Source organism: Periplaneta americana, chromosome 2 (genome assembly GCF_040183065.1).
Source record: "Periplaneta americana isolate PAMFEO1 chromosome 2, P.americana_PAMFEO1_priV1, whole genome shotgun sequence".
Classification (NCBI taxonomy): Eukaryota; Metazoa; Arthropoda; class Insecta; order Blattodea; family Blattidae; genus Periplaneta; species Periplaneta americana.
Genome location: NC_091118.1, coordinates 108655029 through 108675598, shown reverse-complemented (window position 1 = coordinate 108675598; position 20570 = coordinate 108655029). Strand labels below are relative to the sequence as shown.

The following is a 20570-nucleotide window of genomic DNA, read 5'->3' as shown; positions in this document are numbered from 1 at the left end:
GAAGTTTAAAACTAGTCTTAATTGCATATTAGTTTTCACTCCCTTACTCTCAGCCTCCCCACTTTGAAATTTCAAATGGCACCCCTATCTTGTGATACTTAAATTTGAAAGAATATTCAATAGTTTATACATATCATTCATTTGTTTTTGCATCTTTTGTTTTCTGTTGTCGCCTGACAACTTGAATTATTGTTATTGTTGATTAGAGCTGAAGAGAATAAAGCTACAAAGACTATTGAGCATTTCATGTAATTGTTGTGATTGTGTATTAAATTATTTGAAAATGGTATACTGTATACTCTTTGAGAGAGAACAGAAATCATCCTTATTGATTAAATTTAGGAACTAACACAAAATAAACTGTTTTTTCAGCCTACAATCAACTGACAAACAACAATACAAGTTGTCAGGTGACAATAGAAGACAAAAGATGCGAAAACGAGTGAGATGTATAAACAATTGAATACTCTTTCAAATTTAAGTATCACAAGATAGGGGTGTCATTTGAAATTTTAAAGTGGGGGTGGCTGGGAGTGAGGGAGTGAAACTTAATTATCACTTAAGATTGGTTTTAAACTTCTGCTTCGGTATCTAAATTGACGTGTTTTTTTATTTAATTAAATCCTGTTTAAATTATATATGATATGATATATATTTGTCATTAAACACTTCAGTGAGATGGTACTTCACAATTTTGTATACAATGCCATCCCATCTTATTACATTTCAAAATTTATGCAAGTCGTTACTTACTTCATTCTCTCTTCCATTCATGTTCTCTTTAAATGTATCTTGTCACCTCTCATTCACCAGCCTACCTATTATTTCCCCACTTCTCCACTACTGTCCCTCACACTTATATCTTCCCCTCCTCTCAGTTCACTTCACTTGCTATTGATATCCTTGTCCCCTCTACTATTTACTTTTTTCTTATATTTTCTTCCACTATTTTCCCACTACACCAACTCCTTAAATCATGTTTCTTTTTACTATTCACCTTTCTTCCTTCATCACTGCTCCCTGAATCCGTTCCATTTTTCTTCGCTTGCCTTGTCATTGTTTATACCTGACTCCGCAACTCATGTTCTCGTTTTGGAATTGCCCCGAGATGCTGACTACTCGAATTCTGATGTGTTTGTAGAAATCTGCTATGTGCTGATATTTCCTCCTTGTCCGATGATGTCACAGGCTTCTCTCGATCACTTGAGGTTACTTCTTTCCACATTCCATGTCTAACTAATGAACTCCATGTCATGCTTACATTTAAATTATATACTGTAGTTATTTAGATTGGGAAGTTTTGAAATGAATGCTCTGTATACAAGAAAGCAGCCATTCTGACTCAAATAGCCATTCCCACATAAAGAAGTGGTAAAGACACAATAGGCCCTTTGGAGGCTGTGATACTCACTGTTTAGCCCCACTTCAATACAGAAAGCTAGGAAAATAAGTCCAGACCCTAATCATTCCTCCTTTTTTCTGGGCTTGAAATTTTAGTACCACTTCTTTTTGCATTCTTATCAGCATTTTTTCATAATTTAAATTCCCTCAGTTGTGTTTGTATCGAAACTTAATCCCTTTTTCTCCCTTAAATTTGTATGTACTATGATTGATCAGTCAGATATACAGTATTGAGACTGTTTTTTAAAAATTGCTTCTATTGAAGGTACGTGACCACCTCAAATACCATACATCAAGAGCATCATACCAGAAGTGCATATTGACGAATCTGCAAGTTTACAATATAGCCATACAAAGATGAATGATTTTTCCTTTCCTTGTCTATATAACAAAGTACCTACTTTCTTATTCATGTCCATTGTAATTCTTAAACGATTTTTTTTTTTCAATCATAAATAGGTTCCAGTGCAAATATCTCTTTATTGCAAAATTTATTTATACTTCCTCCTGGCATGATGCCCTTGAATATATGTGTTTCTTAAACATTGTATATACGATGATGATGATGATGATATGATGATGATGATGATGATGATGATGATGATGATGATGAAGAAACAGTTGTGTTTTTAACGAAACATCTGAAACAATTTGGTGAAACTGCTGTAAAACATTAGGATGAATTTAATAGAATCTATTGTTAGTGTATTCTGTATGTTACAACATAGCTATTGTATTTCAGAGCATTTGGTGAAGCAGTGAAGTTGCCTGGAGGACAACGGAATGACATTAATGACCAGAATTCCAGAAATGGTAAAGAAAATTCGAAGACAAATGAACAGAATTTTAAGACAGATGCCTGTGAAGATGAGTCTTCTATTTCTGAAGTTAGCAACATTCAGGATCAAAACAGAAAAAGATCGTATTACAAAGATAATCAGGGTACTGTCAATTCGAAAGACAACCATTATTACAGATCTCATGACAGCAGTAGTACGAGTCACAACTATGATTCAAACAAGAGAAGATCTGATTCACAGTTTGGTGATGGTAGAAAAGGACAGTTTAGATCCAGTGACGGCCATGCAGCTAAGCCTCAAGGCAGTGTAAATAATCGTAACATTTGGAAAAATGAGACTGATACAAGGAAGAGTAATGTGAATGAGAGACTTCACATTGCAAAACAGCCAGAAAGAAATTCAACCAACCACAACAGGATTCCCTCTCAGGTATGTGATGTTAGGAAATAACTACAAAGAAATGCATTTCTTACATGAGAATTTCTCTTTAGATACATGGTGGTAGTATCTTCTTTTTCTTCTTCAAGTCCCATATTCATTTTATGCATCTGGGTAGCCTTGTTCTATCCATTTCTCTCATTTCAATCTATCTGCGCATAATCTCTTCATATCCACCATTGTCTTTCCATGCTAATGTCCAATTCTTTATCATATCCTTCCATTTAACAAGAGGTCTTCCTCATTCATATTACTACCCGTTCTTCACCACTTCCTCATCCAGTTTTCTTTTACTCACATCTTCATAACCTGCTTCGGTTTTCTCTCCTCTCCCATTCTGTTAACATGACCTTACCACTTCAATTGATGTTCCTTAACAACTACACTCATCGCTTTCCTCTGTCCAGCCTCTTCTCGGATTCTTTCATTTTGAGTTCTATCTCCTCTGGTTTTTCCTACTGTTCACCTCACATACTTTATCTCCATGACAGTGATCTTACTAATATACTTGTCCTCTAATGAGAGACTTTCCATACCATACAGCATGATTGGGAGCCTGATTGCATTGTATTTTTTATTTTTATTTTGGTACGTTATTTTACGATGCTTTATCAATATCTTAGGTTATTTAGCGTCTGAATGAGGTGATGGTGATAATGCCGGTGAAATGAGTCCGGGTCCAGCACCGAAAGTTACTCAGCATTTGCTCATATTATTGGGTTGAGGGGAAACCCTGGAAAAAAACCTCAACCAGGTAACTTGCTCCGACCGGGAATCGAACCGAGACCACTTGGTTTCGCAGCCAGATGCGCTAAGTGTTACTCCACAGGTGTGGACGATTGCATTGTAGATCTGTATTTTTTTTAATGTTGATCGTGGTTTTTCCTACAGTTGTATTGTTCATTTGATAGTAAGCTGAGACTGCTCTTTTTGTCCTATTTAACACTTCTTGTTCAATTCTTCCATCACTACTTAGTATGGTATTGAGATACTCAAAATTTTCTACTTTCTCAAGAGGCCTTCCAACACATACTATGTGAAGCTCTTCTTCTTGTCTTTCTTGTTTTGAAACCCACATCACTTTGTTTTTATCTGTATTCATTGTCATTCCTCTTCTTCAGTTCATGCCATTCCATTACTGCCTGCTGGAGTCTCTCAGATGAGTCAGCTATCAAAATGATATCATCTGTATAAAACAGTACTTGGTTATAGACAGGTCGAAGCCTCCTCATACCCAACTTTGTTCCCTTACATACTGTCGTTATTTCATCAAGGAAGATATTGAATAGTAAAGAACAGGCTATCGCCTTGCTTGATATCTTTCTGCATTGAGAATTCTGTAGACAATTAACCATTCGTGTGAGCTGTTACCACAAGTTGCTCATAAACAAGTATTCATCAGTCTCGTGCTCTTTTTGCCACCAATGCTTCCAATACATATTGCCCTGGAACAGAGTCAAATGTAGCATTTCAGGTCAAGAAATGCAAAGTAGAGGTCCCAATTGCTAACATTGTTCTTCTCTATAGTTCTTACAGTGTAGGTATGGTCCTGTATCTGCTGTCATGGCTGATAAGCTGCCTGCTTCTCCAAGTCCTCCTCCATCACTCCTGAGTCACCCCTCGAGTACACAAGTATAAACCTTGTACACTCTAGCTGAGAGGCAGATAGTCTTGTAGTTATTATAGTCATAGGTGCTTCCTTCCTTATGCAGCGGAATATCCATTCTCTTGGTATTCTGTTCTCCCACACTCTTTGGAATAGCTTAGTAAAGTGCTGCACTATGTCTGTAGATTATTCTTTCTTCCCTTATCTCACTTTTCTTGAATTTTTCTTCAAAATGTCTTCTCCACACTTCAAGTACTGCTGCCTTCTCTGATATGAAGTTAAGTGATTGTATCAAAATGAGGATATATCTTATTGTTATTGAATCCTGATGACATCAAAAGTTCTTCCTAACTCCACTTTTGTCTCTGTGCCATAGTATTAGATAATTGCCTGATAACTTTCCAGCTGGTTTTCTGACAGGGGGAAAAAAATACAAAGTGTATCGTAATCTATCTGATCTTACAGTATAACACAGTATATTAATACAGTAAGGAAACTGTGTGTTAATGGTGCTATGACAACCAATTAGCTGAGCATCACTAGTGCCTCTGATGGGAAATAACAATAACCACAGTAAGTATAACATGGTACATGCCATGAACTGGATGCGCAGTAGCAAACTCTCCCTGTGACGTCAGCTGTTGTACACTCCATGTGACGGGTTGCCAGTCGTACAGTAATTTGAGTAGGAATTGTTTTTTTGCGTGTGTAAATAGTGATTATACATAATTTTGTGTTTGGTTGTAATAGGTCTCTTTCATTCTGTATGTATAAATAAGTTTAATCATAAGCTCATTTGTTTTAGTAATAATTTCTGGAAAATGTTAATAGAAATACTGTTTATGTTATATGTTTCAGTAAAATGTCCGATCCTATATTGCTTAATTGAAATATAAATTTAATTTGTTCTAGGGACTAACATTATGACGTACTATTGAAAGTAGCTGTTGCGAAAGTAAATAAAGGACTAAATGGCTTTTCTATTTACCACTGCTACCTGCTCAAATACAACAAGGAATTCTGCTCATGCCAGTATCACTTTCCACAGATTCCCTAAACAAGATGAGCGTAGAAAAAGATGGGCATATTTGTGTAAAAGACAAGATTCTTTCAATGAAGAAAACTAAAAAATCTGTTCTGATCATTTTGGTGAAAATGATTATGAAAGGAATGTTGAAGTGGAGCTTTCAAATTTGAAACCTAAAAGAATACTATGTGAATGCACCGAACCAAATTTTAATCCCGAATCAAATAATGATTCTGCAGAACGCCAGGTCCAACACATGGAGAGGAGAAAGAAAATGATCCTATAAAATGTGTTGGATTCCAGCTTCTCGAACAAGGGAGAAAATTGTCCTAAAATTAATAATAAAAGTGAACAAGTGTCCACTAATTCTAGTATACCTATCTCTGACACGGAAAAATTTATATTTGAAAATAAATTGTTGAAATTCGAAAATGAGACACTTTCGAAGCGAATTACAGTCCCTAGCATCACACCCCACCTCTCTCAAATCCATGTGTATATTACCCTCCCATCTACGTCTCGGCCTCCCTAAAGGTCTTTTCCCCTCAGGTCTTCCAACTCATGCATTTCTAGATTCATATGTGCTACATGCCCTGCCCATCTCAAACATGTGAATTTAATGTTCCTAATTATGTTAGGTGAAGAATGCAACAGTTTAAATTAACGAGTTCTTACTGGAATTTATAAACAGGCTGTTCTCGAAATGTTCTGTGCAAAGACTGCAATTTGCATTCAAATATTTTGGATCTTTTTTTTTTTTTTTTTTTTTTAGTAGGTCCTCTCCCTGACTATTTATAACCCATATTTTATATCTGAAATCATTACAGCAGAGTTTACATAAAAATTAAACGAAATGAAAAGATAAAATCCCGAAACTTAACCATGTTAAGAACACATACCAAACACTAAATGTATGAATTTTGGAGGGGGATGCAATTCTGGGTTTCGTCCTTTATTGTTGTCGCAATTTACAGCTGAACAATGTTCCTTTCGAAACCCTCAGTCTTCTAATATATTTCAGTTGGCCCTGATATATCTGTCCCTTTCTAGTTCATAAACTGCTGAAGCAGCCTCAGTCACTAAATGAACACACCATTCTACTGATTGTGTATGACATAAAAACTTTGGAAATGTCAGTGGCTCTTTGTCATTGATATCTCTCTTGATATCTTCTCTGCAGATCGTCTGAGTTAAGGGTGGTTCAGTACCGATGTACCTCTCATGACTTATCATTTCATAGTAGTCCGAAGCATTGAAGTTCAGCTTGGGTATCTTAAATTTTCTTACATTCTTGCTGGGTTGTTTGTCTCTGGTCCTAAGTATACGAGAAAAGGCTAGTTTCCTGTATCAGTTAGCATAGCAAACAATATATTTTCGGGGTGTGTGAAATACGAATTTCTTTCCATCACAGGATCAACAACGATCTTAAGATTTTCTGGTGGTATCTGTTGAACAGAATCATTTTCCATAAGTGCTTTGGTCCATTGCAACATTCTGATTGCATTTTGATTTCAAACCACACTGGTGCATATACTTTCACTACATAGGTGGCCAACACGACCAGATTTTCCAATGGGTCATTGGTACTAACATACAAACCAATTTTAATGAAAAATAATGAAAACACTATGGTCTTGTGGCACCTCAAAATATTCAATTTGAGATGTAGGCCCTAATTTCTTTTTAGGGAACGACAATATCAGTATAAACAACTTAAATGCCCAAGTTTATTAAAATACAACAAAGTAAAATAATGAAAGAAGGTAATTTTTTGTAATATTTTAAAATTTTATGGCCATTGTGGCACCTCAAGATAGCATATGATTTTCATAAAAATTTTCAGATTATGTTAGGTATAAAATGCAACAATTTTTGCACACCCAAGCATTTTTGATTTCTAAAAAAAAAGTGAAAAATCGTACATTTTCACTCCACCCTACTGTTTATCCTAAAAGCGTTGGTTTGTCAGTATAGTAATGGAATCAATAAACAGGTGATTTACACTTTGCCAACAGGTACAGGAGCTGAGTGATGTTCAAACTTCTCCAAACACATGGATGAAAGAACGGAACCCAACAGAAACTGCAAGTAGCACACCTAATAAACCACTGAAGGAGGAGAGAGCTCCAATTTCTGCTGTATCTCTAGGAGTTAGTGAAAAGGCATTTTCAAAGCCTTCTAGAAAGTCTTTCGATTTACCTAAGGACACATTTTCTAAGGTATGTTTAGGGTTGATGAGATTGTATGAAATATTAATTACAATTTGATCGTGTTTATTTAGTAGGTTTCTTTGTCAATTTGATGAAGTAGAAGAGGTTATTGACCTAAACTTGATTATTTTTTGTCAAATAGATTAACTTTAAGGGCCTCTTCCTTGAAAGGTTTCCAACTACAGGCACTCCTGCTGTCTCTCAGCATTACAGTCTGGCAAGTGATTCTTCATATAACAGGTGAATTATTTATTTATGGAAATGTAGAGAATTTCACCTGATTTTCAGAGCAGTTGCTCAGAATGTCCTTCATTGTGTTCTATACACACACTGCAGAGATAGATGAAGTTCTGGGACACTATACATGAAGTCAGGAAAAAACAATGCACTGATTGGCACACAGCAGTCTTGCAACTTGGTGAGAATGCTGGCAACTAAAGTTTGTTTTAAGATTGACTCCGGACACAATGCATAGTTTTTCCTTTTCAGTTGTTTTACTACATTTACTCTTTTCATTGTCAGTCTCACTCAGATGTTTGAACATTTATTTTTAAACATGGTTAGATACACAGCACAGCAATGTACTTCTTCAAACCTATCTAGTGAAGAGAAAGTCGTATGAGTTGGGTCTACACAAGTTTCGTTAATGCTTTCTATACCCTGGCCATTGTGACCTTGCATCTGATTGCTCTGTGTAGTGTTGGTAACGAGAGATGAAATGCTGTGACAATAATCACTACACAACTGTCTTAACTTACACGGAGTTTGCAATTCTGCACCATTAATTCAAATAGTATTATGTAACTCTGTTCTTTATTACTCTCCTTTTAGGAAGGCCTAGTGTTCGATGTCCACTATATTACATTACCTGCAGGAATGGCGAGACACTCATATAAACGGACAAATGCCTTCTTTTGCTCGTAAAATTTACGAGTCCTTTGCACCAGGTCTAATGTCTGACTATTTATGCAAAAGATTGTCACTACATGAGTTATCACTGTTACCAGTTTATTTTGCGACATTTCACAGCAGCACTACAAATTTATTTATAACTTTACAACTCTAACACACAAATTAAGTACGTGATAGTAACACCATGTAACACAGCATACAGCAAAGTGGCAACACAATAGCGCTCCGCATAGCAGCATTAGCAACTGATAGAAAATACTAAGTTCTGATTAGTTCAGAAGGCTGCCGCAGAGTGTTCACTTTTCATAGGAAGAGTTGACTCAAATAACAATACTGTCAAGTGCAAGATTAAAATGGTTTGTGTATAAAAACAACACTACCATCAAAACATTGTGTTAATATTTAATAAGTGGCGAGAAATAGTCCCCGTTCTTAATAAGAAGAAATATATTATATTTTGTTAAGTTTATTTACACACTTTAACATATAGGTTGTATCGCGTGTGTAGGATTTTTGGATATATCAGTATGTGATTCTGTTTATGTTGTGTATGGCGTGTATTTATTAAACTGGTTTCAATTTTTAATGATTATGATAATGGTAATTAAGGTAGTGTTTAATCATGATTTGTAAATTTCCAATCTGATATTTGCCTTTTTGACTGAGGTAAACCATGAAAAACATCAGATTGGTCAATCACGAGGTTTGAACTTAGAGTCTAGTACATTACAACTGAACTTGCTTGGTTAAGAAACGTTGTCCACTACTAATATACTATATTGGTGAGAATATAGTTTCAGCAAGTGTCCATGCAACACGTATATAGAAGGTAATGGAAAACATGTTGAGCAACTACTCTGAAATTCAGGTAAGATACTCTTTCTCTCTATTCACTTAATTCTGCAAAAAATCACTTGCAGATTATAGTGCTGTTAGATGGTAAGAACGTTATCTGCGAAAGCTGGTGATCTACTTATCAGACTGTAGTGTAGAGAGAGGGAAGGGGTGCCAGTCGCTTAGGTTTGTCTTGTCCTGTACTTCAGTAGAGTACCTAAAGTTTGTATCATGAAGTTAGTAGCTTCAGAAGTGTAAAAAATAGTATATATTTATCATGTTACTGATTTACACATGAAATATCTTAATTGATGGGAAAATATTAAACGTTCTAATAAACACGAAATCTATCCAAACATGCCAGATTTGTAAAGCAAAACTCTGCAATTTAAATACATAAAAACTTTAGAGTCATCTGTATTTGTGCCTGAACATGAAACACTACAACATGGAATCAATGCACTTAATCTCACTTCGAATGTTTACAGTAAATACATTATGCATTTTCCATATCGAATTGTAATAAAAATCTGCCAAATTAAAGGTAATTAGAGAAATTTATGAGCTTACATATTGACAAAACCAAGCCAAATGGGATGAAGTATACAAGAGAGAGAGAGTATATCATGTGAGGAAGAAATTCTCTTATTCTCAAACTGATGTATTCAACAGATCCTTGGAAACTTCAGAAAAGTGGGAAAATTATAGACTTAAAAATAAAATCCTGTTGACTCTCCACAAGCTGACCTGAAATGCATATGCTGTAATCTAAGTGGGTATGGGTACAAAATGGACCTCGCCAGTTTACTGAGAGTTAATGAAGCCTGCCTATGACATAATGGGTCTCCTGTCTAATGCTGCTCAAACATTGCCCACCATGTTCTCTGTCTGCCACTGTGTTTCTTTGAAACAGTTCCTAAACATGTGTCTTGGCCATTTCTTATGCATTTAGGAGTTGGTACATATTGGTTAAACTTTTGCTGCATTTAGGAGTTGGTGCATGCTGGTTAAACCCTTGCATAAGCTTTTGTTGTACCTTTCCATCAGTTTTAATTTGGAAAACCACAGCACCAACTGCTCCTCTTCCTTTGGTGACATCGTGATTGACTGAAAGGCTCACAATGTGACTGCTACTCCATCCTTGCTTAGAAAATGAAAACATACAAAATGTGATAGAGTTTTCCCTTTGTATTGCACTGTTTTGTTTCGTTACATCTTGAACTGTTACAACTTTTTACAGGAAATTGAACTGAGGTACATTGTGCAGAACAAAGTGTATTTTAGCTTTCTTTGGGGGAAGGCTTGTTTCAAAAAAGGCTTGAAGTTTTATTTCTGCTGTGTTTAGTTTATATTATGCAATCCATTGAATTCTTAGTTTCTTCTGTAGTAACACTCAATGTGTCTTTCCTCTATGTTTTCTGAGTGACCAGCCTTCACATCTGTACAGTACAGCTGGGAGTACATTTCTTCATACTAATGTATCATAACGTAACTCACTAGCATTATCATTTAAACTTGTTTTTTTTTTTTTTAAGTAAACGTAAGTTAAGATTTATGGATTACTTAATGCCGAACCTAAGAAGTCATGGTCATGGGTGCAGTAATTATTCATATGGAAATATTTTTATACTGGCTACATTGTCTCCCCCTTCTTTTCCAGGTCAAGATATCTGTGCCTCTAGAGAATCTTGAATATTGGGTGCAGGCTGTGGATATGGAAGAAAAATTGCTGGAAGTAATGGGTGCTCTCCTCGAGATTACGGACTCATCCCCTGCTGGGGAACTGCGTATTGGAGCAATTTGTGCTGCACTTTATGACAATCTTTGGTATGCATTATCTCTAACATTTTAGTTAGTAATGTGTTGTCAGTAAAAACTTTAAATCTTTTAATTGACATAAAGAAATGTAAAGCTTCATTGGCATATCTCATTTAGGTGAAACACTTCTTGAAGCAGTTATTACAGTCCAACACATTAGAAAGACAATATTTGTAATACATCCTATGAATGGTTATAGTGACGATTTTCGGACTTCTATAATATTAACTGAGATATAATTAATGTTTGCTTGCTTGTATAATGTTCAAGCATTAGCAATAATTTAGGGGATTCTCATGGTACTTTGTAGAATGTTTACTTTGGGGATGTCTTGAAGTTGGTTCCTGGAGAAAATAGTGCATTTCATAGGTTTCATGTTGCTGCTGCACCAGTGATGGAAAGGATTACGATGGCAAGGAAAATGAAAGTAATTGGAGAAACCTGCTTTTGCACACTGTATCTCTCCACAACTGGCACTTGAACCCATTTCTACTGCGTGTAAAACTGATACTTTAACTACAGAGCAGTCTGTGATATTCTCTATGGCACTTGGCGGCAAGTGGACTTGGCATCAGCACTTGTCATTCTCGGTGAACAGGGTCCACTAGAGTCAGCTATTAAAATTACAGTATTCATATTGTTTACTAACCTTGACTACAGAAGGTGTTGAAAATGATGTCCTTCTACTGCAACACATTCCTGACATATCCGAAAGAAATCGGCATTTACACATGCAAGTTTGTCTTTTGTAATTCTCCCAATTTCTCGTACAATACTGTCTTAACTCAAGAATTGTGTGTGGATTTTCTTTGTATACTTTATTTCTTAGATTTCCCCATAAATAAAAATCACAGGCTGACAAATCTGTGGACCTAGAGGACCATAATCCTCTGCTAATAACCTTGTCCTCGAATATTTCACTTACCAAATTATTTTTCGACTGCTGTATGGGCAGTTGCTGAACCCTACTGGAAATGAGCACTCTGACACTTGATATCGTTAAATGTTCAAAAAATGGGTTGAGTACTTGTGTTTTGTATCTGTCACCATTGATTGTTTTGTCAAAAAATATAGGACCTATAATGCTATGTGCAGTTATAGCACACCATACACCAACCTTCTCATCATGTAAAGGAGTTTCATGAATGAGATGAGGATTTTCTGTACCTCAGTCTGTATTGTTTTGCATTTTAACATGGCCATGTAAGTGAAACCATGCTTCATCTGTTAAAATAATAATTGTAAGATCCACAATGCCATCGACAACATTTTGTAAAACCCTGTTACAAAAATTCACAAGACTCGCATTATCTCTAGGCTGTAATTCATGAATTATTGTCAGTCTGTAGAGCTTAAATTTAAGAATTTTAGTGGCTCTAAATGCTGTGCTTTTGAAATACCCGTTTCTTGTGAGAGACGCCAGAGAGATTTTCCAGGAGAATGTTCTAACCTTTCTCCTATCCCATCAAGTTTTTTCTCAGTAAGTATACTTGGATTTCTCTTTCTCTTTCTTTATTCAGAAGTGACCCCGTTTCTCTTAATTTTTTTTTTACGAGGTTTAATATAGTCTTTCTATGTGGAACGGGAACACCAGGAAATTGCGTTGCAAAATGTCGTCACACTGTTCCACAATTCTTTGGTATCAAGTAACACTCGACAAGATAAATCCTTTGTTGTAATGCAAACTTTTGTGGTGCTGCCATATTAAGTTATAATCTTCAGTCTTCAACTATGTTGTACGTTCATCAATACAAACGTCAACAGAGCTCATAGGCAACTGAATAGCAACTATCAGTTGCAATGTGACCATGTACTTTGTCCTTAAAGACAAGGAAAAAGAGAGAAGGCAGGGACAGAAAGAGAAAGACTGTAGTGTGCGACTAGTGGACCCCGTTCACCGGGAATGACAAGTGCCAACACCTGTTTGCCTTTGAGTGCCGTAGAGAATGTCATAGACCACTCTGTATTATTAAGTATATTTCAATTTGACACTTGTAACAAATTACATTCAAAACAGTAAAGTGTCATTTTACCAATAATCAGGATAAAAGAAATAACAAATAAATTGCATGAAAGTTTGAAGGAGAAATTTAAATTTAGATGGTACAGTAAAACATCATTTTAACATTTCCCATTTTTAAAGGATCCAAACACAAAAATAGATTTTTCATTTTTAGTTGATAAATTCAAGAAGAGAAAATGAACAGCAATGAGCCTTACCACTCACTCCTGATGCAGTTGATTTCGAGTTAAAACGAACTTAAACTTTGTAGCATGATGCCATTGGATTAGACTCCACATTGTTTGTGCACATACTAGCCCACACAGCAGCAGTTTCTCAATGAACTGTTTTTACTGATGGATGATTTTAAATGACTGTATCTTCAAATAAATAAATGCGCCCCTATCATTATGAGTCAGAACAAACCAGTTATTGATATTGGTAAATTCTCACAGTGATTCTGATCGTAAGTATAAATGTGGGAAAGTTTGGAGGAACAGTATTTTGTATGCAGCAAGTATGTAGCAGTGGATAGTGATGATGAAAGTGTATGCTGTTGGGAGTTTGAAAATGTCATATTAGTTGAGAAGGATTCACTGAATTAATTTTAGACCTTGTTTTAAGTATTACAAAACATAACTTAGAAGAAAAAACAAAGGAAACTGAAAAAGAAAAGGTAGGCAAGTAGGAAAACATACGACTGTGCAGTTTGCAACTTGTACAGGAAAGTAATTTTTTACACAAAACGAAGGTTTTTTTGCTCTAAAAGCAATTTTTGTAGATTTCATCAAGACATAAAATTGTTGTCAGATTTGTATTGCAGGCATAATTTTATCAGAGTCATATTAATACTGTATTTACCGAATATAATTTGCACCCCAATCTTTTGATCCTGAATTCCAGAATAAAATTACTGGCGAATATAATTCTACTAAAAACCACTCAAGATTAGAATTGTATTATCAAGACATGTTATAAAGGCTATACAATATACCTCTAGCTATACAATACATCACATTCATCCTCACTTGCAGTATCAGAACTGGAACTTCTGGTCAACAGGTCTGGGGATGTTAGAACATTGATTGACAGTCATGCCACTCTTTCATCAGTGAATTCTTTTGGTTTATTTAAAGACGCGTGACTGTTAAAAGTTGTATATATAAAATCTCGGAATAAAAGAAAAAGTGTCGGTAAGTCATTACTATATATTAAAAGTAACATTCATATTAATGATCGTTGTCAAAGATTGACGTGAAATTATAAATGAAAACTGCACAAAAGACGAGAAAAAACACAGACCCACAATGGCTGTTTGTGTCAGCAGTTAGTTACCAGTGAGTGTCTTTTAGCATAAATAGAGCATTAAATAAATTTGAGTCTAGGTGTTTGCGTGCAAATATAATACTTCATCGAATATAATGTGTACCTCAGATTTCAAGATGACACTGTCAAAAAAAGATATGTAATATAATCATGTAAATATGGTATGCAATGAATGCTTCAAATCGAAATTTCTAGAGTGCAGAAGATTCCGTATAGATTATTGGAGACAGATTAATGCCAAGTTCAACATTAAAGGGATAAAGTGACATCACCTATCCAGATAGTAGAGATACTTCATAATGGCATTAGTTTATCAAATATCCCTCAAACAACCTCTTACACAGTTGTATGCAATTTACTGTAAAAGAATATTCAAATAGTTGCTTTTAAATATATAACCAAAGAAGGGGTGTATGTACTATTTAGATTAAATTTTCACAGTCCCAATTATTACTACTTCTGATTGTTTTTTTATACGAGATTTAATGTTATTCCCCTTGTTGTTAAACCCATTTTTTACATTAAAAAGTACTCTTAAATGATTGTTTTAAAATCTCGACTAACACAAAAGACATTTCGATTCAACATAAAATAAAAGATTTTTGAAGAGACAACTACTTCATAACATTGATGCCTCGTCACTATGCGCAATCCCCTTTCATCCCTGTGCCTGCATGAAACTATGCCTTGTAACCATCACAACTTACAGCGACAGTTGGTTCTTGAATAATACACTAATGAGCTCACATCTTTTAGCTACTTTTCTACATAGGCGCCAAGTTTCTCAACACATTTCTCCCATCATGGTACCAGTTTCAGTATATCCTGTTCATAGAAGTCTGTTCGGTTGAAGTATAGACATCTGCAGACAGTTGATTGCACTGATGCATTGGTTGCAAAGTGATGGCCGGCCAGAAATTTCTTCATGGGACCAAAGAGATAAAAGTCTGTTGGTGCAAGGTCTGGAATTATGGTGGATGGAGCACCTCACAACAAAATGTGTTGATTTTTTCACGAACAGAAGCCACAACATGGGGATGAGCACTGTCATGAAGTTTGACATCGTCAGCATTAATGTTACGGCACTTGTCACGAAGGGCATGACGCAACTTTACCGTTTGAATCTAGACTGCAGCATTCACAGTGGTCCTGTGTTTAGCAAAGTCCAAAACACCATGCATATCCCAGAACACTGTCACATGCACTTTCTTAGCAGATTGCGTCACTTTGAATGTTTCCACTCCATAGAGGCCTGCTTTGTTTCGGGTGTGCAGTGGTACACCCAGGACTCATCACCAATGACGATTCCTTCTGTAGCGTAATGCCTTAAGTGATCCAAGCATGTCATCATTCGCTGGTCCTTGTGGGCATCTGTCAAGTTCTTAGGCACCCAACGGGCACTAATTTTGTGAAATATCAATGTGTCATGCACGATATCGTACACTGCACCAAATTAAATGTTGAACTGCTGAGATAAGGTTTGCAGTTGAATCCGCCAGTCGTTCAAAATTGCAGCCTCAATGCATGTGTTATTCTGCTGGATTGCAGCTGATACTGGCCACCCGGAACATGGCGAATCGGAAAGGTTCTTACAGCCATCTGCGAAGAATGCACACCACCTGGAGATATTGCTATGGTCCATACAATCTTCCTCGTACACGCTACATGTGTCCCTGTGAATTTCACTTGGGATATGTCCTTCAGCCCACAAAAATCGTACAATGCTTTGCTGCTCTTCACAAGTTGACGACAGTAACATGTGCGCCATCTTTGTTGCGTAGTTTATGCTTCTCTCGCTAGAGCTGCACATGCAAAACAAATTGTGTCTATACTGAAAACTTCAAACTATATCTCGGTGAAATGTCAACATCCCAGTTGCAATACCAACACAGAAAAAAATTGTTTGCATTACTTTCCTATCCACCCTCGTAAATAAACTTTGCAACCTGTTTACTAGTTGTGTCAACCCTCATTTGAGGTTAATTATTCTGTGTTTCCTTGAAAAGTCGGGGATTTTACTGTATCTGATTTCTTCTAGGTATCGAGTTGAAGTGCTGGCAACAGAACCGAAGGTGAAAGTTCACTATGTTGACTTTGGAAATGAGGAGATATGCACTTCTGATCAATTAAAAGCTTTGCCATCATCAATAAAAGATATCCCATATTTGGTAAGTTTCTCTTAGATTGTATAATGAACTAATTTTGAATTATTTTAAATTAGGGAATTTGATTTTATAACTTCTTTAATTTAGAAGTAGGATTGTGGTGCAGAGAAGAGATTAGAATTTTGTTCTGCTGTCTGGAAACTAAGATATTGAAAATGTTATGCAAATTTTGTTACTTTCTTGTATATTTGAGTAATTTATTAGGGAAGTACACAACTGTTATTTTACAGATTTTACATTAATTTAAATTAGACTAAAGGAACATAATAAGAGAAATTCTGAATACTTTAAACATTCTCTGTTACAGTGCCAAAAGATCCAGCTCCATGGTGGAACATCAAAGAAATATCATTCCCTTTCAGCAGATGAAATAATCTCTGTGAAACCTGTGGGAGAGGTATGTTGCATGTATAAGCTTATTGTGTATGCTTGTAGTTGCACCTTGGACACAATTCTCTACTCAGATTTTATTTAATTTCATATTAGTTGGATTTGTAGATACATCTATTATATTCTCTTTCAGAATATAAATATGGGTAAAATTCCAGAACCGTTCAATACAACAACCCTGCTATAATGATACACGATACAGTTTTCCTATAATCTTTTCGCTGTTTGAATAAACTTAATGTAAACATAAGCATGTGGCTGTCATACCCTTGATTGGCTCCTGGTCGAAACACTCGCATGATGCAGAAAAATAGTTTCATATTTTGAGGACCATAACCTTGTATTTATTTAAAAAAGAAATATGAACTTTAGTTGATAACTATGATAAAAGGCATATCTTGACTCATATGTGCAACATAATGTGAAATAAAAGGTACTTTAATATTTATTTGCTATGGAAGTGGATGAATACAGAGTAATACCAAGGTAGTCTGTTCTTGTAACAGGTTGGCATCAATTGACCTTGAACTTGTCCTCGTAAGCAAAGTGGCAGTATGACTTCTGCATTCTCATTGTATGTGGTTAAACATAGTGATTGACCTTACACATAAATTCAAAGTAATTTAATTAATTGGAAACTGTTTCATAAGCAAACGATTGCATAGTGGTGATGTTAGACCCACTTTAACGAGTAAGAGGAAATGTTTAACATGAAACAGAATGTACATTAGTGGGTGGGATTGCATACTGAAGTTTGGTGATGCCATGCTGCAGCTGATCAAGCCTCATTTCGATTACATGCTATTGTTTACTGTAGAATTATTCTAACTGCGAAAATATTGTAGTAGTATCGAGATTCGACTGTATTAGTATTGTAAATTTATTTAACTCACAACAATGAAATTTTATTCTTCCAACAATAATTCCTTTCTACAATTCACCTTAAACGCTCTCGTCAACAATTGGATTTTCACTCAACACAGTATTCGTTATAAAACTCCACCGACGACAATGACAATTTACTTGGACTAGTACGAACAACAATGAACTGTTAATCTTAACTAATATTTACAAAGCACTATTTACAAATCAGAACTATCAGTTCTCAGTTCACAGTTCTTCTATCTCAGTCACTCGAGTTCACAGTATCTCGAACCACAGATCTTCAGAGACAGTTCACTGTACTCGAACTCGGGTCCATCCAACTGCGGTCCACTGCACTCGAACTCAGGTCCCTCCAACTGCGGTCCACTGCACTCGAACTCAGGCCTTCGGATGCTGACGCAGATGCGGACGCACACTCGAGTCCAACTCCGGTTTGCTCTGGCTTACTCACTGACTGAATAACTGAAAAACTGCTGTCGTTCCTTTGCGTCCGTAATTTATAACCACAGGGACATAGCCTCGAAAGTTCCACGCGTCTCTAGAGATGGCACTCCAGAAAAATCCAGAGCCCTCTCCTCTCTACCAGCACCAGATGCGCGCGCACTCTCTCTCCACTCTCTCGCCGCGTTGGCCCTTTCCCCTCCCCGCCGCGCGCCATCCCAAAGTGCTCCGCGCAATCTTCTCTCTTGCTGGTCGTGAGTTCGAATCTCACGTCGCTGTCACATTGCTCCCTCCTTAGGGCTGCTTGTCCCGGGCAGTCCCTTGGTAGGCTGCTAGTCGGTCCAACGTTTGGGGTCCTCCGGCTGCTCCCTCCTTATGGTGGCGCCACCCCATCCTTGGCTTGGCTGGGCAGCGATACTCGTACTGCGTGGGCGCCGTCTTGCTTTTCCAATTGGCCCTCCAAGGAGAGCTCGCCGGCCACGGGTTGGTCTTCGGCATCCATCAGGAACACTTCATCCCGACCAAGACGGAGTATACGGCGCCGGACGTCCACCGTCGCATCGAGTAACTGCATGGCGTCGAGTCCCAGGACGACGTCCTCGGTGATGTTGGCGACGAACACCCACATCTCCAGTTTCCTCTTCCCCAAGGTCAGGTCCAGGAAGACCTCTCTCTGGATGGGCAAGCTCTCGCCTGAAGCAGTCCGTAGCTCGTATTGGCGCAGCGGCGCCCTCCCAGGTAGGCCACGCACGACGTCTGGTCTGGCGATAGTGAGCATCGCCCCGGTGTCCACCAGTACTCTGCATGGACGGCCTCTTATCCGTCCTTCAGCAATCAGCCCATCGTCGCACCTTCTGTCGACCGGTTTCAGGACGAGCCGAGGGGACGGTGATGATGGCGCCGACGTGCTCCTCCTAGCATCGGCCCCCTCTCTCTCCTGACTGTTGCCAGGTCGGTCGCAACTCCTCCGCTGGTGCCCAGGTTCACCGCAGGACCAGCAGGTGGGCACCCGTCATCTCCTTCGCTCAGGCGACTGTTGGTTTCTCTCGGTGTCAGCCACCTCTCTCTCCTGCCGGTGGCCGGAGCGGTCGCAGTCCCTCCTTAGGTGTCCCGGTCTCCCGCAGGACCAGCAGTTGGGCGTCCGTCGTCTCCGCCGCTCCGTTGACTGTTGGCGCTCCTCGACGTCGGCCACCTCTCTCTCCTGCCTGTGACCGGATCGGTCACAGTCCCTTCTCAGGTGTCCTGGTCTGCCGCAGGACCAGCAGGTGGGCGCCCGTCGTCTCCGCCACTCCGTTGACTGCTGACGCTCCTCGACGTCGGCCACCTCTCTCTTCTGCCTGTGACCGGATCGGTTATAGTCCCTTCTCAGGTGTCCCGGTTTCCCACAGGACCAGCAGGTGGGCGTCCGTCGTCTCCGCCGCTCGGGTGGCTTCGGTTGGCGCCCCCCCAGCATCCGTCGCCGTGACGCTCCTGATCCAGTGCGGTGCTGAGACTCCCGCCGCCGACTTGGCCGCCTCCATCCTGAGGGCCGCCACCAGAGCTGCATTGATGGTACGATGCTCTGCCAGGAGTAGCTGTTGTTTGATTTCGGGGTCTCGAACTCCGCTGCCGAAGGTGTAGGCTGCCTCTCCAGCGATGAAGTTAGGTGGTAGGCCCCTGAGGGCCTTATGGGCCAGTTGTTCCACCGCCATCGCGAATTCTTGTAGGGACTCGCCTGACTGTTGGACCCTCGTTTTTAGTTGGGTCCTAAATGCTGCAGCAAGTTGATGGTCACCATAACGTCCCTCCAGGGCCGCCATTATCTCAGCGGCTGTCCCATCTTCTGGAACGCTGTGAAGAATCTCCGACGCCTGTCCCTGAAGCGCGGCCAGCAGCTGAGTAGTTTTCTCTGCCAGCGTCCACCCATTGTGCTCTGCGATGGCCTCAAACTGGCGACGGAATATCGCCCAAGACGTACCGTCGAACTTCGGCGTCTTGACGGTGTAATGTCTGGCTGAAGGCGATGGTTCCGCAGGGCCACTATATGGAGCCCTCAACTCTGTGGCTGCTTCTTGCATGGCACGTCGAACCTCCTCGGCAACTATCTGTTTATGCTCTCTAGCCTGGCGATCCATCAACGCGAGGATGTGCTTGTTTTCTACAGCATGTTGGTCCATCAGCACACTCGTTTCCTCTTGACGACGTTCGAGAGCGCGAATTTTGCCGTCAAAATGGTCTACATCCTGTCTCAACTCGGCTACTGTCTCGTTTATGGTTGTAAAATTCTGGTTTAGTTTATCCAAATCGGCCTTAAGTTCGTCTCTCACAATGGCGAA

The 20570-nt window shown here is 38.5% G+C and overlaps 2 protein-coding genes across 3 annotated transcripts in view; one reads left to right on the top strand and one right to left on the bottom strand.

Moving 5' to 3' along the window:
• Positions 1 to 20570, top strand: part of LOC138694482 (tudor domain-containing protein 1-like) — a 186411-nt gene that overhangs the window by 82923 nt on the left and 82918 nt on the right. For both annotated transcript variants that reach the window (XM_069818245.1, XM_069818244.1), the window contains 5 exons: positions 2144 to 2630; positions 7288 to 7491; positions 10889 to 11055; positions 16413 to 16542; positions 16847 to 16936. In XM_069818245.1, coding sequence (XP_069674346.1) covers positions 2144 to 2630; positions 7288 to 7491; positions 10889 to 11055; positions 16413 to 16542; positions 16847 to 16936 — 1078 coding nt within the window. The remainder of the gene's footprint in view (positions 1 to 2143; positions 2631 to 7287; positions 7492 to 10888; positions 11056 to 16412; positions 16543 to 16846; positions 16937 to 20570) is intronic.
• Positions 18586 to 20046, bottom strand: LOC138694484 (membrane-associated guanylate kinase, WW and PDZ domain-containing protein 1-like). Its single transcript, XM_069818251.1, has 2 exons — positions 19316 to 20046; positions 18586 to 19183 (listed from the first exon to the last, which is right to left on the bottom strand). Exons 1-2 carry the CDS (start codon positions 19799 to 19801, stop codon positions 18629 to 18631), a joined length of 1041 nt encoding a protein of 346 aa, XP_069674352.1. The 5' UTR covers positions 19802 to 20046; the 3' UTR covers positions 18586 to 18628.